Source organism: Dermacentor albipictus, chromosome 5, assembly GCF_038994185.2.
Source record: "Dermacentor albipictus isolate Rhodes 1998 colony chromosome 5, USDA_Dalb.pri_finalv2, whole genome shotgun sequence".
NCBI classification, from domain to species: domain Eukaryota; kingdom Metazoa; phylum Arthropoda; class Arachnida; order Ixodida; family Ixodidae; genus Dermacentor; species Dermacentor albipictus.
In genome coordinates this window covers 173,369,882-173,385,682 of record NC_091825.1, presented here as the reverse complement: position 1 = coordinate 173,385,682, position 15,801 = coordinate 173,369,882, and the positions used below count along the sequence as shown (strand labels likewise).

At 46.2% G+C, this 15,801-nt stretch overlaps 1 protein-coding gene across 12 annotated transcripts in view; it reads right to left on the bottom strand.

Moving 5' to 3' along the window:
* LOC135897507 (intermembrane lipid transfer protein VPS13A-like) overlaps positions 1 to 15,801 on the bottom strand; it is a 1,023,564-nt gene that overhangs the window by 661,590 nt on the left and 346,173 nt on the right. For all 12 annotated transcript variants that reach the window (XR_011514733.1, XR_011514732.1, XM_070539327.1 and 9 more), the window contains 2 exons: positions 12,969 to 13,059; positions 12,682 to 12,854 (listed from right to left, as the gene is read on the bottom strand). Coding sequence is in view for 10 of the 12 variants with exons in the window: in XM_070539327.1 (XP_070395428.1) it covers positions 12,682 to 12,854; positions 12,969 to 13,059 (264 nt within the window). In the remaining 2 variants the exon portion in view is untranslated. The remainder of the gene's footprint in view (positions 1 to 12,681; positions 12,855 to 12,968; positions 13,060 to 15,801) is intronic.

Genomic DNA, 15,801 nt, shown 5'->3' with positions numbered 1-15,801 from the left:
GGCGAAGTATGGGAGAGGCCTTTGCCCTGCAGTGGGCGTAATCAGGCTGATGATGATGATGATTATGACTGTCACCAACTTGCCGCGCAGAAGGCGTTATCCGGCCGTGTGCAGACGTCAACAGAGCCCTATGTCACGTACATTCAGGACGCCTTGGCTCTTTGTCGCAAAGTTGACGCACACATGACCGAGCCAGACAAGGTTAAACACATCCTCAAAGGCATTGCCGATGAAACCTTCAACTTGCTCGTTTTCAACAATGTGGTGACGGTGGATGCAGTTATAGAAGAGTGCCGCAGCCTGGAATTTACTAAATTCTGACGTATCGACCAGCAGTTTGCCTGTCTGCCCAACACCCCAGCGACATCTTCCTGTGCCAACGCTTTTCATCCCAAGAACACTGGCGATGTTACCAGGATCGTCCGGCGTGAGATCGAGGCCACCTATCCGGCTGCCTTCGACTCCAGCTCATCCAACGCACCTGCAGTCATGGTTTCCCTGATCCAGGCAGTTGTCTGCCAGGAGTTAGCAAACATGGGTCTTCACACCACCTGCTCGGCCCATCGCCCTGATACCCACCTGGCTTCTTCGATTCCACCTCATCCCACATCTTATTACCCACCACGTTTCCGCAACTCATCTGAATGGCGCACTGCTGACGACAAGCCCATTTATTTTCACTGCCGTCGAATCGGGCACATTTCTCGGCACTGTCGCAGTCGCTGGAGTCCCCCACCCCGTCTACTTATACTGCCTACTCTCGCCCCACAGGTGGCCCTTGTCATCCCCATGCCGCACACTCCGATAATGCCGCCACTGATTCTCTGTCTCGAGGTGACACTCCATTGCTCCCTGCGCCACCAAATCCTTTACCGACGTTGCCCACTCATCGGAACCTTCTTGACGTGCAAGTCAACAGTGTTTCTGTATCTGCTCTTATAGACACTGGGGCACATTTGTCAATAATGAGCGCTGAAATTCGTAACCGCCTCAAGAAAATAATCACACCCGCAACAACGCCTGTTGTCCGTGTCGCCGTAGGTGGAAAAGCTCCCGTAGTTGGTATGTGTGCCTCCCGCGTCTCCTTCGCCGATTGCTTCACTACCATTCTATTCACAGTCATAGCCCACTGTCCCCACGGCATCATCCTCGGCTTAGCTTCCTCTCCACACATTCTGCTCCCATCGATTGTTCCGCCAGCACTCTCCACCTTCACCTGCCTGCTCTGGATCCCGCTGAACCACACCCAATTCGCCTCAGTTCCGTCGACTTCTTTCGCTTGCCACCTTCAGCACTGATTTGTGTTGACTTAGTGTCATCCCTACCAGTGCCCAACGGTCACTACATCGCGGCTCCTATGCAAGACGTCCTCCTTACACACGGGATCACAGTACCTAATACAGTTTCATCTATTACGGCGAATTACGTCTGCCTGCCATTGGTCAATTTTGGCTTGACGACACAAGTGCTGCCATGCGGGATGTCTCTGGCCCAGATTTGCTCATTCAAGGATCACTCAGTAGCATCCATTGCAATAGACGACAATTCAGCCAATCCTCCTCTACCATCGCAGTCGGCAACTTGTACCATCGCCGACTTACTGAAAATCATTGCGCCCGACATGCCGTCCGAGCACGCCCGTGAGCTCTACTGCTTTCTGTTTTCCTACCACAATATTTTTTTTACTTTAACCATCATCCTCTGGCCCAAACTACAGCTGTTAAACATCGCATTAATACTGGCGATGCCCCTCCTATTCATCGCCACCCGTATCGAGTGTCACCAGCTGAGCATCAAGTTATTCACGATGAAGTTTGCAAAATGCTTGCCAAGAACATTATTGAACCGTCATGTAGTCCATGGGCATCACCTGTTGTACTGGTAAAAAAGAAGGATGGCTCATGGCGCTTTTGCGTAGATTATCAGCACCTTAACAGGGTTACCAAAAAGGATGTGTATCCCCTACCTCGGATTGATGACGCCGTTGACTGCCTCCACGGTGCTCGCTATTTCTCCTCTGTTTACCTTCGCTCCGACTACTGGCAGATTGCCGTGGACGATCTCGACCGCGAGAAGACTGCTTTTGTAACTCCGGACGGTCTTTATCAATTCAAAGTGATGCCGTTTGGTCTATGTAACGCTCCTGCCACTTTTGAACGCATGATGGACTCCCTTCTTCCCGGTTTCAAATGGTTCACGTGCCTGTGCTACTTGGACGAGGTTATATAGTATTTTCCCCAACGTTCGCTACGCACCTCGAATGCCTCTCAGCAGTCCTGGACGTTTTTCGTTGAGCCGGTCTGCAACTCAACGCATCGAAGTGCCAATTCGGCCGTCACCAGATTACCGTCCTTGGACATCTCGTTGACACAAACAGAGTGCAACTGAACCCAGGCAAGATCCATGCTGTTAAGCACTTCCCTGTTCTGATGTAGGTCAAGGATGTGCACAGCTTCATCGGCCTTTCTTCGTACTTCTGCTGTTTCGCGAAAAATTTCGCGCCCATAGCACGACGACTAACCGAGCTTTTGAAAAAAGATGCCCCTTTCCAGAAGGGCGATAATGAGGCCTCTGCATTCTCGCATCTAATCGATCTTCGCACAACACCTCCCGTTCTGGCCCATTTTGATCCTTCTGCGCCTACCGAAGTCTGTACCGATGCCAGTGGTCACGGAATTGGCGCAGTGCTGGCACAATGCCAGCGCGGCAACAACCGTGTTATCACTTATGCCAGCAGGCTCCCCTCATGTCGGAGCGCAACTATTCCATCACTGAGCGTGGATGTGTGGCCCTAGTTTTGGCAGTTGCGAAGTTCCACCCATACTTAGATTTTCTTCTTGTCATGCCAAAACATCTACGACAGACTGTGCTCTTTGAGACGCAGGACGCACCTACTGCAGGACATCTTGGGGTAACCCGCACATATGACCGCTTCCGCCGCCGCTTCTATTGGCCTGGTCTCGCTCGCTTTGTCCGACGCTATGTCGCTGCCTGTGTGCCCTGCCAGCATCGGAAAACACCTCAGGTGCTACCTGACGGTTATCTCCAGCCGATCACCATGCCTGTGGAACCATTCTTTCGTGTTGGAGTAGACCTCCTCACTCCCTTTCCCATGTCATCCTCTGGGAACAAATGGGTAGCTGTTGCAACTGATTACACCATCCGATACGCTATCATGCGGGCACTCCCTATCAGTTGCGCCACTGACGTCACGCACTTTCTCTTGCGTGACATTATCTTGCTTCATGGCACCCCGCGACAGCTGATTACTGACCATGGTCGTAGCTTCATCTCGAAAGTTATCGCCAACATTGTGCATTCCTGCTCCACTCAAAACCAGTCGACTACCTCGTACCATCCTCAAACCAATGGCCTGACAGAGCGGTGAAACCGTACTTTTACCGATATGCTGTCCAAGTATGCTTCCAAGGACCACCACGACTTGGACATTGCCCTTCCTTACCTCACATTTGCGTATAATTCTTCCCGGCACGACACCGCCGAAATTTCTTCATTTTATCTACTGTATGGTCGCAAACCAACCTTGCCCCTAGACACGGCACATCCTCCTGCTGCGATGTCAACAAGCGTGTATGTGCGCGAAGCCATCGCCCTAGCCGACCATGCACGCCAGCTTGCCCGTACCCGACTGACGGCCTCACAAACCACTCAGCAGCATCAGTACAATGCCCCCACCGTGACATACAGTTTTTGCCTGATGCGCTCATGCTCCTGTGGTCGCCCTCTTGTCACGTCGAACTTTCAGAAAAGCTCCTATCGCGATACACAGGGCCCTACCACGTGCTGCACCAGGCGATGCCTGTGAAGTATGAAATTGCTCCGGTGAGTTCCGGCATCTAGTGATGTCGTGCACGTCAGTATGCTCAAGGCATACTACAATGCTTCCGAGTCCGGCCTTTAGTCGCTCCGGGACGGCGCTTTTGCCGCTGGGGGTAGTGCTACGGAACAGTATTTGCGATAACGAAGAGGTGAGCAGTGTGAAGACGACGATGACGATTAGAGGCTAGCGGGGGCTGTTGCCTCTTGGCCAAGTGCGGCGTATTTCCTTGTAAATATACTGGTATGTAGGTTTTCGTCTGTGTCTTCCTACGTAACAATATTATAGTGAAATAAACCAGGCTAACTGCATGGCACGAAAAGATGCAGATGACCAATGCACTTCTAGGTAAATCTAAGGATACATAGATATATATATATATATCAACTTATATGTAAGAGAAAAATTATCATGTATTCCAAATTCACTGATTGAAAAAGTGAAAACTCCCACCGGAATAAGCCGTTTCTTTTAAAATCTCCACCAGCCCCAGGTGAGCCAATCGACTTTTCAAGCAATGGAATCATGGTAATTATTGGAATATGAACAACAGTGTTAGAGAAAGAACATTGCCTATGTACTCCTACTGAATCTGGGAGACAGGAAACTCTTTACCAATGTAGGTAATCTCTGTGGCTTGTCTGGTGCTCCCTTAACATGACAGCAGGCAAAATCTAATCAAATGTTATTTGCTGTTCAGATCGTATTCGACTTCAGAATTCACTATCAAAAATTATCAAATAGCCATTTTCGTTCTAATATAATGCCAAACAGCACCTTTAAAGTCTAGAAGGTGAAGGCCCGATGTAAGTGAGGACTCTTATTTCAAATTATTGTGTTGCTCGAGAATCGTAGTAGTTGCACAGAGGTGCAACAAATCTTGAGAGAATTAATGCACGAGTGTTAATTGGTTCTGTTGAACAAGTTCCCAGCTGTCATTCAATATAAACGCACCGTTTTGGGGCAGCCTGTAAATCTGCTAACTAGATTCAGGCAAGAAACACTTTTTTTTTTTTTAGTCTCACCATGTGTGCAACGCATTAAAGCTGGGCGCCCAATGTCATACCACACCTATCTTCTTCAACGAACACAGCAGATCTACAAATATCTATATGTGTATGTCAGACATGCCGTTCCTTTAATTGCTTCATTATTGTCCTTATTATAGAGCACCGGATAACTGAAAGCGGCCATTTATAGTAGAGATGCTGCTTAGTTAAGCGGACTTAACAGTTCTCAACAGCTGCATTATATTCAGGTATGAAATATAAGACCCTAGAAAGAAGGAGGCAAAGGACGCAGCTACCTTCTCTTCTTTTTTTGTTCCTTTTTTTAAATAAATTCTGGCATTTTTATGTCTGGGAATAAGATTATTAATCACCCTGTTCAGTTCTCACCCCCCTTGGGTTCTTTAATGTGCAACTGAACAGAAGCACACAAGTGTTTTTTCATTTTTGTTCCCATCGCATTTAGCAACCTGGTTTGAACCCGTGAGCCCAAGTTTAGCAGCGCACTACCATATTGTCACGGGTATAAAACTATTTACATGGCGTATTTACAAGGTGTATATAGACAGCAGCCAAGGATCCCAAGAGGCTGTTGCCACTTCGTCGTCTTCACCATCGACATTCTTGTTTTTATTTTGTCACCGTAACACGACCCCCCAGCAGAAAAAAGCACCGTCCCGTCCCGGTGCTTCAGACGGGGCCGTCGGTGAGGGCATAGTAAGGCTTAAGAGGAAGCTTTAGCTCGAGTGCTCCTATCTAAATACATGTAAAAGGACACTTCGTTTTTCTCGGCAACCACTGCACCAAATTTGACGAGGTTTGTTGCATTTAAAAGACAAAGTTAAAATTTAGTGACAGTCGGTTTCGAATTTTTGAGTTAAGTCGTCAATTTTTTATTAAAAATTGGCAAAAATCGAAAATTTTCAGAAAATGAAACTATCAAGTTTACAACTCTGTAACTCAACGACTAAAAATGATAATACAATTCTGTTAATTGCATCTAATAGTACATCTAAAGCGGACAAAATTGATATGTTACACATGAATATAAAAAAAATTTAATCATAGGAAAATACAACTTTTGCAAAACCTTTGTAACCATGTATGTAACAAATTCACGTAAGATGTAAAATGACATATTGAATTTGTCCGCTTTAAATGATCTAATGGATGCCGTTTACAGAACCGCGATATCAGTTCTTGATGCAAAGCTATGAATTTGTAAACTTTGTGCTTCTATTTTTTTCAAACGGTCAAATATTTGAAAATCGATTTAAGAAAATTCAAGCCCTAAATCGAAATTCCGCTTCCAACAGTCACTAGAATTTAACTTTCTCTTTCAAATGCAACAAATTTCATCAATATCGGTGCAGGGGTTATCTCATAAAAACGTTTTTGCGTTTTACATGTATTTGAATAGGCCGCGTCGGAGTTGGGCCCGAGCTAAAGCTTCCTCTTAAGCCGAGAGACATGTACGACGTCAGGTGATGTGGAACCAGGTGACATGACGGAGGTCTCGGTGATTATCTTGTAAGTGACATTGGTCACTTGACGTAGAACACGGTAGGGGCCTTTGTAGCATGGAAGGAGTTTCTCGGGGAGCCCCACTCGGTGGCAAGAGGACCAAAGTAGCACAAGAGAGCCTGGTGAAAAATATGTGTCACGATGGCGACGATTATAAGTGTGCCGTTGAGATTCCTGCGATGCCAACAGACGAGTACGGGCAAGCTGACGCGCATGGTCAGCATTGGCGATGGCGTCGCGGGCATACTCAGTTCTCAAATCCTGTGTCAAGGGGAGTAAAGTGTCCTATGGTAAGACAGGGTCACAACCGAAGAGTAACTAACAGGGGGAATACCCAGCAGTATCGTGGCGTGACAAATTATAGGCGAACGTGACATTAGGGAACGCCACATCCCAGTCCTTGTGGTCGGGTGAAACGTATTTCAATAGCATGTCAGTAGTGTTCCGACTAACTCGCTCAGTAAGGCCGTTGGTCTGGGGATGATAGGAGGTAGCCAGTTTGAGCTTGGTAGAACATGAGCGTAGGATATCGGCAATTACTTGGGAGAGGAAAATGCAGCCGCGGTCAGTAAGAAGCTGTCGCGGGGCGCCCTGTACTAAAATGATATCCTGGAGTAGGAAATCTGCGACGTCGGTTGCGCAGCTCGTGGGAAGTGCCCGAGTGATGGCATAGCACGTCGCATAATCAGTAGCGACAGCGATCCACCTGTTGCCGGAGTTGGACTTGGGGAAAGGGCCAAGGAGATCCAAACCCACGTGAAAGAATGAAAGAATGGCTCAGGTGGAATGTTGATCAACTGTACGTACCCGGCAGGAAGTGTCGCTGGCTTTTTGCAATGTTGACAGGGCTTGCAAGCAACTACATAGCGCTGTACGGAATGTGCAATACCGGGCCAGTAGAAACGGTGGCGCGCGTGGTCGTAAGTGCGAGCAAACCCAAGGTGTCCAGCAGTTCGGGCGTCATGAAGCTCCTGAAGCACGGTTGAGCGGAGGTTTTGAGGGACGACAAGGAGAAGGGGAGGACCATCTGGATGAAAACTGCGTCGGTACAATATGCCGTAATATGCTGGTAATAGAGTAGTTCCGCTCCGCAGGTAACAAAAGACGGCTAGCGTACGCGATGACACGTTCATGGTCATGTTGAACTTGTGCCAAGACGGCACCAATTCCGTAGCCACTGACATCGGTGCACACCTCTGTAGGGGCTGATGTATCGGAGTGTCCTAGAATCGGTGGGGTGGTGAGCATTGTGGTAAGGTGCGAAAAGGCGGTGGCCTGAGAGGATCCCCATGAAAACGGCACACTTTTCTTCAGGAAATCTGTGAGAGGGTGTGTGATGGTGGCAAAATTTTTAACAAAGCGGTGGAAGTAAGAGCAAAGGCCCACGAAACTTCGGACATCTTTTGCGGACCGTGGAACAGGAAACACTTTCACGGCGCGAATTTTCTCTGGGTCCGGTCGGAGGCCAGTCGCATTGACGAAATGTCCAAGAACAGTAATCTCACGATGGCCAAAGTTACATTTCTTAATGTTAAGCTGTAGACCGGCCTTGCGAAAGACGGCAAGTACAGCTGAAAGGCGCTCAATGTGTGTGCTGAATGAGGGCGAGAACACAATAACATCATCCAGGTAGCAGAGACAAGTTGACCACTGAATCCTTGGAGTAATGAGTCCATCATACACTCAAAGGTAGCCGGAGTGTTGCATAGCCCAAAAGGCATAGCTTTGAAGTGGTAAAGACCATCAGGTGTCATAAAGGCGGTCTTTTCATGATCTAGATCATCGACAGCGATTTGCCGATATCTGGACCGTAGGTCGATGGACAAAAAATACTGTGCCCTGTATAGGCAACCGAGGACGTCATCGATACGAGGTAGTGGGTAGACGTTCTTTTTCATGATGCGGTTGAGGTGGTGGTAATCAACGCAGAATCTCCATGAGCCGTCCTTCTTTTTGACCAGCACTACAGGGGACACCCAGGGACTTGATGATGGCTCAATGATGTCTTTCGCTAGCATCTTGTCTACTTCTGTTTTGATGACATGACACTCTGAAGCTGAGACTCGGTAGGGTCGCCGATGGAGGGATGGATTATTGCCTGTATGGATACGATGTTTGACAAGTGACGTCCGGCCTAGAGTCGGTTGTTAAGTCAAATATATCCTTGTAGGAAAGCATTAGACTGCAGAGCTGTTCAGTCTCCGTAGGAGTGAGATTCGGGGCAATCATTTTCCTAATGTCGTTGTCAGTACATTTGTCAGCCCGGAAAGGCTCACAGGAAGCGTCGACGGCAAAAGTCTCAACGCAACTAACTTCTAAAGCAGTGATTGTAGCCAGGGTGATATCTTTAGGCAGAGTTTCCTTAGCGAGCCCAAAATTCACCACAGGGAGATACGTGCGATTGTCTGTGACCTTCAGGATTGTATGCGGGACAGTAACGTGGGTGAGAATGATGGCAGTTATGGGAGCGGAGATGTAATCACCATCGGGCACTGGCGGAGAAGGCTACATTTCGATGTATGTCAACACCTTTGGTGGAGCGTGAACAAAATCAGTCGGTCTTAGGCGAATTTCGTGTGGTGCTGGAGGAACATCCACTAGAGGCAGGTCAAGACGCACAGTACTTGAGGAACAGTCGATGAGCGCTGAATGGGCAGAAAGGAAGTCTAGGCCTAGTATGAGGTCATGGGCGCATTGGTCAAGCACAGGGAAAAGGACAACAGTATGGCGGCGGGAAATGCTCACATGTGCAGTACACATTCCGACCACGGTCACTGTGCTACCATCAGCGATTCGTACAAACTAAGTAACGACAGGCTAACAATTTTCTTTAAATGGCGGCATAGGCGGCTGGTCATAATCGATATATGTGCTCCGGCATCTACGAGGGCTGTGACGGGTATCCCGTCAACTTGGACGTCAAGGAGGTTACGTCTTGTAAACAGCGTCAAAGGAGTATTTTGTGGTGAATCCGACATTGCAGCACCATCTCGAGGTGTCACATTGCCTAGTTTTCCTGCTGGGACGGTCCTGGGTAGGTCGGCGACGGCGAGTGGTGAAGCTAGGGCGTACGTGGCTGGTGACGTTGAGGCGACAGCGAGCGAGCGTAGCGGCGAGTTGAGGTAGTGGCGTCGGAAGCATCGTAGAAGCGACGAGGTGAGGAACTTCAGAGCGAACTTTGATTCCGGAAGGTGTTTCGAGGAGGGGACAGCCAACGGCTCTGGCAGTGATGGAAAATGTGACCGATTCGTCCGCAACAGAAACAAATCGGCCTGTCATCAGGTGTATGCCAGTCCGAGGGATTCCTGTTAGCGTAGGGATAACGGACAGTGTAAGGTGGACTACGATAGGATCGAGCCACAGGAGCAGGGCCGGTGTCATGGCAACTCAAGGAGCAGGTGCTGGGAAGACCCATATTAGCAATTTTCTGGCGAACGACGGACTGGATCAACGATATCATCTCAGTAGTGTTGTTCCAAGATGTCTGTTGAGGCGAGGCAGGAAACGCTGCTTCGAGTTAGTGGCGTACAATTCGGGTCACATTTTCACTTGGCGGTGGCGAGCTAGATTGGTCGGTGGGGTTGGTACAGGAAGAGGTCGCTGCAGTATTTGGAAGCCGTGTAAAATGATTGTATATACGACAACTCTTCGCCTGCTCGAAATGGCGGCATTCCTTCATGATGACGTCAACAGTCAAAAAGTTTCTGAAGACCAGAAGGTTGAAAGCGTTGTCCACAATGCCTTTGATAATGTGTCCAACCTTGTCCGCCTCTGGCGTAGACGTGTCGATTTTATGACAGAGGGCCAGGACGTCCAGAATATAGGAGGCATATAACTCGGTAGCAGTCAGGGCACGCATGGCAAGTTGTTGCTTGGCAGCTAGTTGTCGACTAGTCGGATTACCAAAAACGTCGGACAGCTTTTCTTTGAAGAAGTCCCAGCTCGTTAGCTCTTCCTCGTGTGTGTAAAACCATGTTCGCAGTGTTCCGCCGAGGTGGAACACGACATTGGCCAGCATTATGGTCGGATCCCACCTGCTCACCTTGCTGACACGCTCATACATCTTCAACCATTCTTCCAAGTCAACACTATCGAGGCCGGTGAACTTGCCGGGGTCTTGCGGCTGAGGTAGAGCAATGTGCTGGATATGTGTAGTCGGCATTGCAGCTGCAGATGCGGCGCCTTCCACCGGAAGCATGGTCGCTGGCTGGATGAGACGTCTGCTGCGGAGCTCCGTGGCGAAGACGCGTACCCCGCACCTCCACCAAAATGTCACAGGTATAAAACTATTTACACGGTGTATTTACAAGGTGCATATAGAGAGCAGCCAAGGATACCGAGAGGCTGTTGCCACTTCGTCGTCTTCACCGTCGACGACCTTGTTCTCTTTTGCCACCGTAACAATATCCACTAAGTAGCCTCTAATTAGGCTACACCGCCACTTTCTTTCTTCTTCTTTGTTGTTGTTGTTGTTAAGCATGGACTGAACAAAAAAATGTCGCACGGCTTACGGGCCAAAAATTAGCATATATAATGGCTACATAAAGCTGTTTTGGGCGCCCTAAGTCCGACTGCAATAAAAGAACCTGTACCAATTACTCCGCATTCTGTTACACAAGGAAGACGGAAACATGAATGGAATGTTGCACTGCATTTTGTTTACTTTTCCTAAAGAATACTTCCCATAAATCTGAATACAGGGCACCAGATGGGGCAGATATGTTTTATTTGTTTGAAGTGGCAAGCAGGAAGTTTACACATGTTTTTCCGTCTGCGTTTCGCAAGACCTACTGATGGAATATATGTGCAAAAATAAGACAGGAGAGATACACGCTGCTTGAAAAATAAAAACATTTGTTCTCCAAAGGGAACCTTACAACAACATAGCAGAATGAAAGCCGACCATGTGGCCGCAATGCACGCACAAGCCCTGAGCGGCATTAAAATAATATGAAGTGAAATAAAGGAAGGGAAGAAAAGCATTTATTACCAAGGCCTAAATACATGTCATATCAATTATAAACACTGTTTGAGCGGTCTGAACACATATACCAGTGTGCAAAGTAGTACAAATGGCCCTTCCGAGAAGTATCACCAGCAGTTTCCAAAGGCGTAAGCTCGATGCGGCCCAATCCACTTCGATAGCAGCACCACCACAGTGTTTCTCGTTGCCTCACGTCTCACTTCAAAGCATGCGCCACCCAAGCCACTTGTCCCTCTCAAGCATATTCTAGTACATTCTAGCCGAACGTGCCAAAGGAGATTTTTTTTTTTTCTTGCAAGTACATTACGTGCATTGAAACAGTTTCTGTATCAGTAACGAGTAATGTCGTTAATATTGGCAAGTTTGCAGCAATAACATAGCCATGTCCACCTTTAGGGGACAGAAACAGAGATAGGCACGCTCAGCTGCCACTGACATAGAAACACATGGCAGGCTTGTTGTGAAAGCTACGGCATTTGTCTTCACTACAATCATAATACGGCACGTTTATGTTAAGGATGGGCGAATATCTTAGCTGTGTTACAAGTTCCGGCATATGAATAAGGTATACTTCAAATGTATCAATGTAAACATGGCTACTGTTGTTGCCACTCGAGATTTGTTGTGTGCCCACAAGTGCAGACAAGAGAAATCGAAGGGCACCCTCTTTTTTATCTGTTGTTGTTGACCGCAACCATTATAAGGCCTACAAATAATAAAGCCAAGGTAAGTTTGGTTGTACATTTTTTTTTCCTGGAAGTGCAGAAAGTGATGAAAGGAATGAAATAGGGCATCTGTTTAAGAATCTGTTTGGTGCATGCAGATCACTTGGTAAATCTTGAAGAGTCATTCACATAGCATTCGACAGCACGATAATCATCAGTTAGACATGGCACATGACATATCGCTGCTGCAAGTTCGGGGTGCAATCATTATGAAGGAAAGAAAAAAATTGAATTTTGATTACAAAATTCAGGGATGTGATCATTACGAGAGTGCGATCATAATGCAAGTAAATACGGTACTCAAAGCAACCTACTTTGCCGTTAGCCATTTAATGCTTACATCTACTCTTGATTAAAGGAAAGCCCACATTTCATTTTTTTTTTTTTGCCTTGCAAGTGCTGAAAAGATAAAATAATGTATAACTGAAGCAACCACACATTCAATGAATGGAACATGATTTCTGAACTAGAGAGGTCCCTGAATGCAGTTGCTTATTTCATGCTGTAGCACTTCAAACTCGCTCTTGCCGCAACAGTTGAGCACGGTAGACAGCTGAACTTTTGTACAAAGCTGGAGACCTGTTTCTGCAGTGCAGGACTTACCTGAGCATCTTCTGCATCAGTATACAGCACCAGGTGCAGCCCTTCCAGGGCAAGAAAGACATTTGTCTTTTTGTAGACATCAACTGAGCTTGTCAGGAAAGTCTCCAGCTTCTTGACAGGGTCAACCGCAGGGGCCGGGGAAACCATCAGAGGTGGAGACAGCGGGGTTGACACTGCAGCGTCAAGGGGTCAATGCACATGGGGAAGGGCATGTCAGGTCCTGTACAAATCCTTGCCCATAGCCATACTGCATTTCGCCAAGCAAAAATGTGGACCATTTACTGTACCTTGGTTGTGAGACTCAATGACTTCTTTTTCTTCCAAGTTTTCTTTGAAGATAGCGATGACTGTGCTTAGATCCCTCTGACCGATGTTGACCTGGTCATTGATAAGTCAAAACAGGCAAATGTTAGATGCATAAAATAATCTATTCCACACTGTCTCCACTCTGCATTCTCAAAATGCTCATTTAGACATACATCACGTCTCAAGTGACATTGCAAAGCTTCAAACATCTAAACATTAAATAGAGACAAAGGTTCATTTTCAAAGATCAACATGCATATACACACTCACCGACAATTGTGAATGGGTTCACAAGAATGTTTTAATTGTGAGCCCATCCAAAAAACAAGTTTCTGAAAAAATAAGCCGTACCATTGTTTTTTACAGCACCAGCAGTATGGCATATCTTTTTTACAGACTTCCATTCACTCTTAAGTGCTTTACTGGAGCAATATCGTCTCTAAATTTTGCCACAGTCGAGGCAGTGACTGGCAGAAGAGAGGCAGCTGCCATTGGTACCAGTGGTACAAGGCACTACTGTTTCCCCCTAGTCGGGGCCTTCGTTGTTTGACACACACTCCTTTGCAGCAACTGCGCTGCCCAAAAATGCACAAATGGTCACTGACAATCCAGAAGCATACAAGGCATATTGCTGTTCACTCCTTATAGTAAATTATCTACAATGATATGGCTGTTGCGCTACAGTGCCCATAGATGTCAGCATTCATATTCCTATTAAAGCCAGAGAGCCCGTCTTTCAGGTCACTGCAGGAAAGAATTGCACCAGGTTCGTCAAAAGATTGAGGTTGAGGTTGAGCTTGAGGTTGAGCTTGAGGTTGAGGCTTATTTTCCTTGATTGTGATGGGAGCCCTGTATGTCTATTCTATACTTGTCCATAGATTTAAGTGCTGTTATTAGAGAAGTGTAAACAACCAATTAGCCCAAATTCCTCCTCTAGTGATATGGAGAAAGACAGTGCCATTTGATTTTAAGTCAAATTAATTAAAAGGTTCAATAAATCATCTAGCATGTCCATAGCAGTTTGCTTACAAAATACCTGTCAGCATCATGCTTGTCAGTGACTGAAAATGCATAGTTTCTCAGGAAATTAACAGATGAAATCCATGTCCTTCAGCCAGTGTGGCTGAAGGACATGGATCACTGTCACTTCATCACTGTCTTTGCAATCAATAGATTGGAGCCAGAGAGAGCTGGAACCACACGTGCTAACAATTAGGCTGGTGCTCGGACGCCAGCGCAGACTTTCCTGTACTAATGGCCAAACAAAATTCCATATCAATAAACAACTTGTTACTCGTTTTTTTTTTTTTGGCCAAAAAGCAAATGTCATTCGAGTTAAAACCTAGTCAATTAATTAGTAGTTGGTTTGCTGAACTATCCCCAACTGAAACTTCACTCCCGCATGCAAGAACACAACTATGGCATTCGTGTCAAGTCTTCCATGCTTAGATCAGCATTCTGATGCACCAAACCAAGTACAGCACACTATATGATACATAATGTGTTACAGGGTTATCTCACCCTTGATGGGACTGATCAAATCCCCCAGCAGGTCGACTTAAACAAGAGGCAGAAAAAACGTCAAAACACACAGCTGCTTCATTTAGTAGTATTTGCTTGATTCTAACATATCTCTGAATCTAATGTGCATTCAGTTTTTATAAGTTCAAAGTAGAAAAATTAACACAGAAATCAATGAAGGCGTGCAATGACATTACCACAGAAATTAAATTAGATTCTAATGACATTGACATAAAAGTGACATTAGAACTCCTAGACAAATTATAAATCTAACATGCACTCAAATTTTAACAGAAAAAATGTAGCATAAAACCAGCAATGTTTACGTTCCCACAAAGAACATTTATTTACACTTAAATGTCCACTGCTGTCACTCTCAGGCAGAACATTATCACTGACTATGGACCCAAACATGTCATCCTTCATGCAGTCCATTACATGGCTGATATTATGCATTTATAAAATAACTCCACAACAATCAAAAACGGGACAGTGGGCTATGCCTAGACTAATCACTTCACCAGTTCATCCATTTATTAACCACCTCACTAGTTTATGTAGCAATGCATGCAATGCTCTGGAATGCCGAAAATACCTGATGTGACTTCGTTACTGTCATTGTAAGATGTAAAATAGCTTTACTTTGAATTAGCTTTTGTAAAAATACATAAACCAGTGTGTCGGCATTGCCATCCTGCACAAGAACCTGTTCTGTCTCCATCTTGTGATGACAATGACGGTGGCTCTTAACAGTACGGTGTCGTGAACATGGTTTCATATCCGATTGGACTGTGCCATCAATTTTCGTACTAATTCTTTTTTATTAAAAAAATGCCGGCATTTAAAATGAGTATTAAACACGGCGATTGTACACTGTCAGCTGCCTTTTTCCCTTGACTATCTTTCTAGGGCAGACCAAAAGTAGGCGTTTTTGGTGGGAGATAATGTGTGTTTCGATGCATTCACTGTCTCCTAGCACTGCCAAGACAGGCGCTGCAGTCTCTAGTGCCACAAATGAGGTCACGATATGGGTTGGGCAGGTTTATGCTGACCAGCCAAGTTCAAATTATCTCAAAAGGGGCAATTTTAAGATCGAAATGACAAAAGTCTTGACCCATAGAAATGTATGGGTGCTCGCTGGGTCCTTTGATGGGGATTGAATTAAACAAAAAATTTGAATTAGCCAGAGTCGAATCAAAACAGTCCGCTGTACTAGGTCTTTAGAGCACTCTTTTCCTTCGATCTCTATCGTCGTCCCTTCCTTATGTTTCGCACTGTTACATAAGTTGCAAT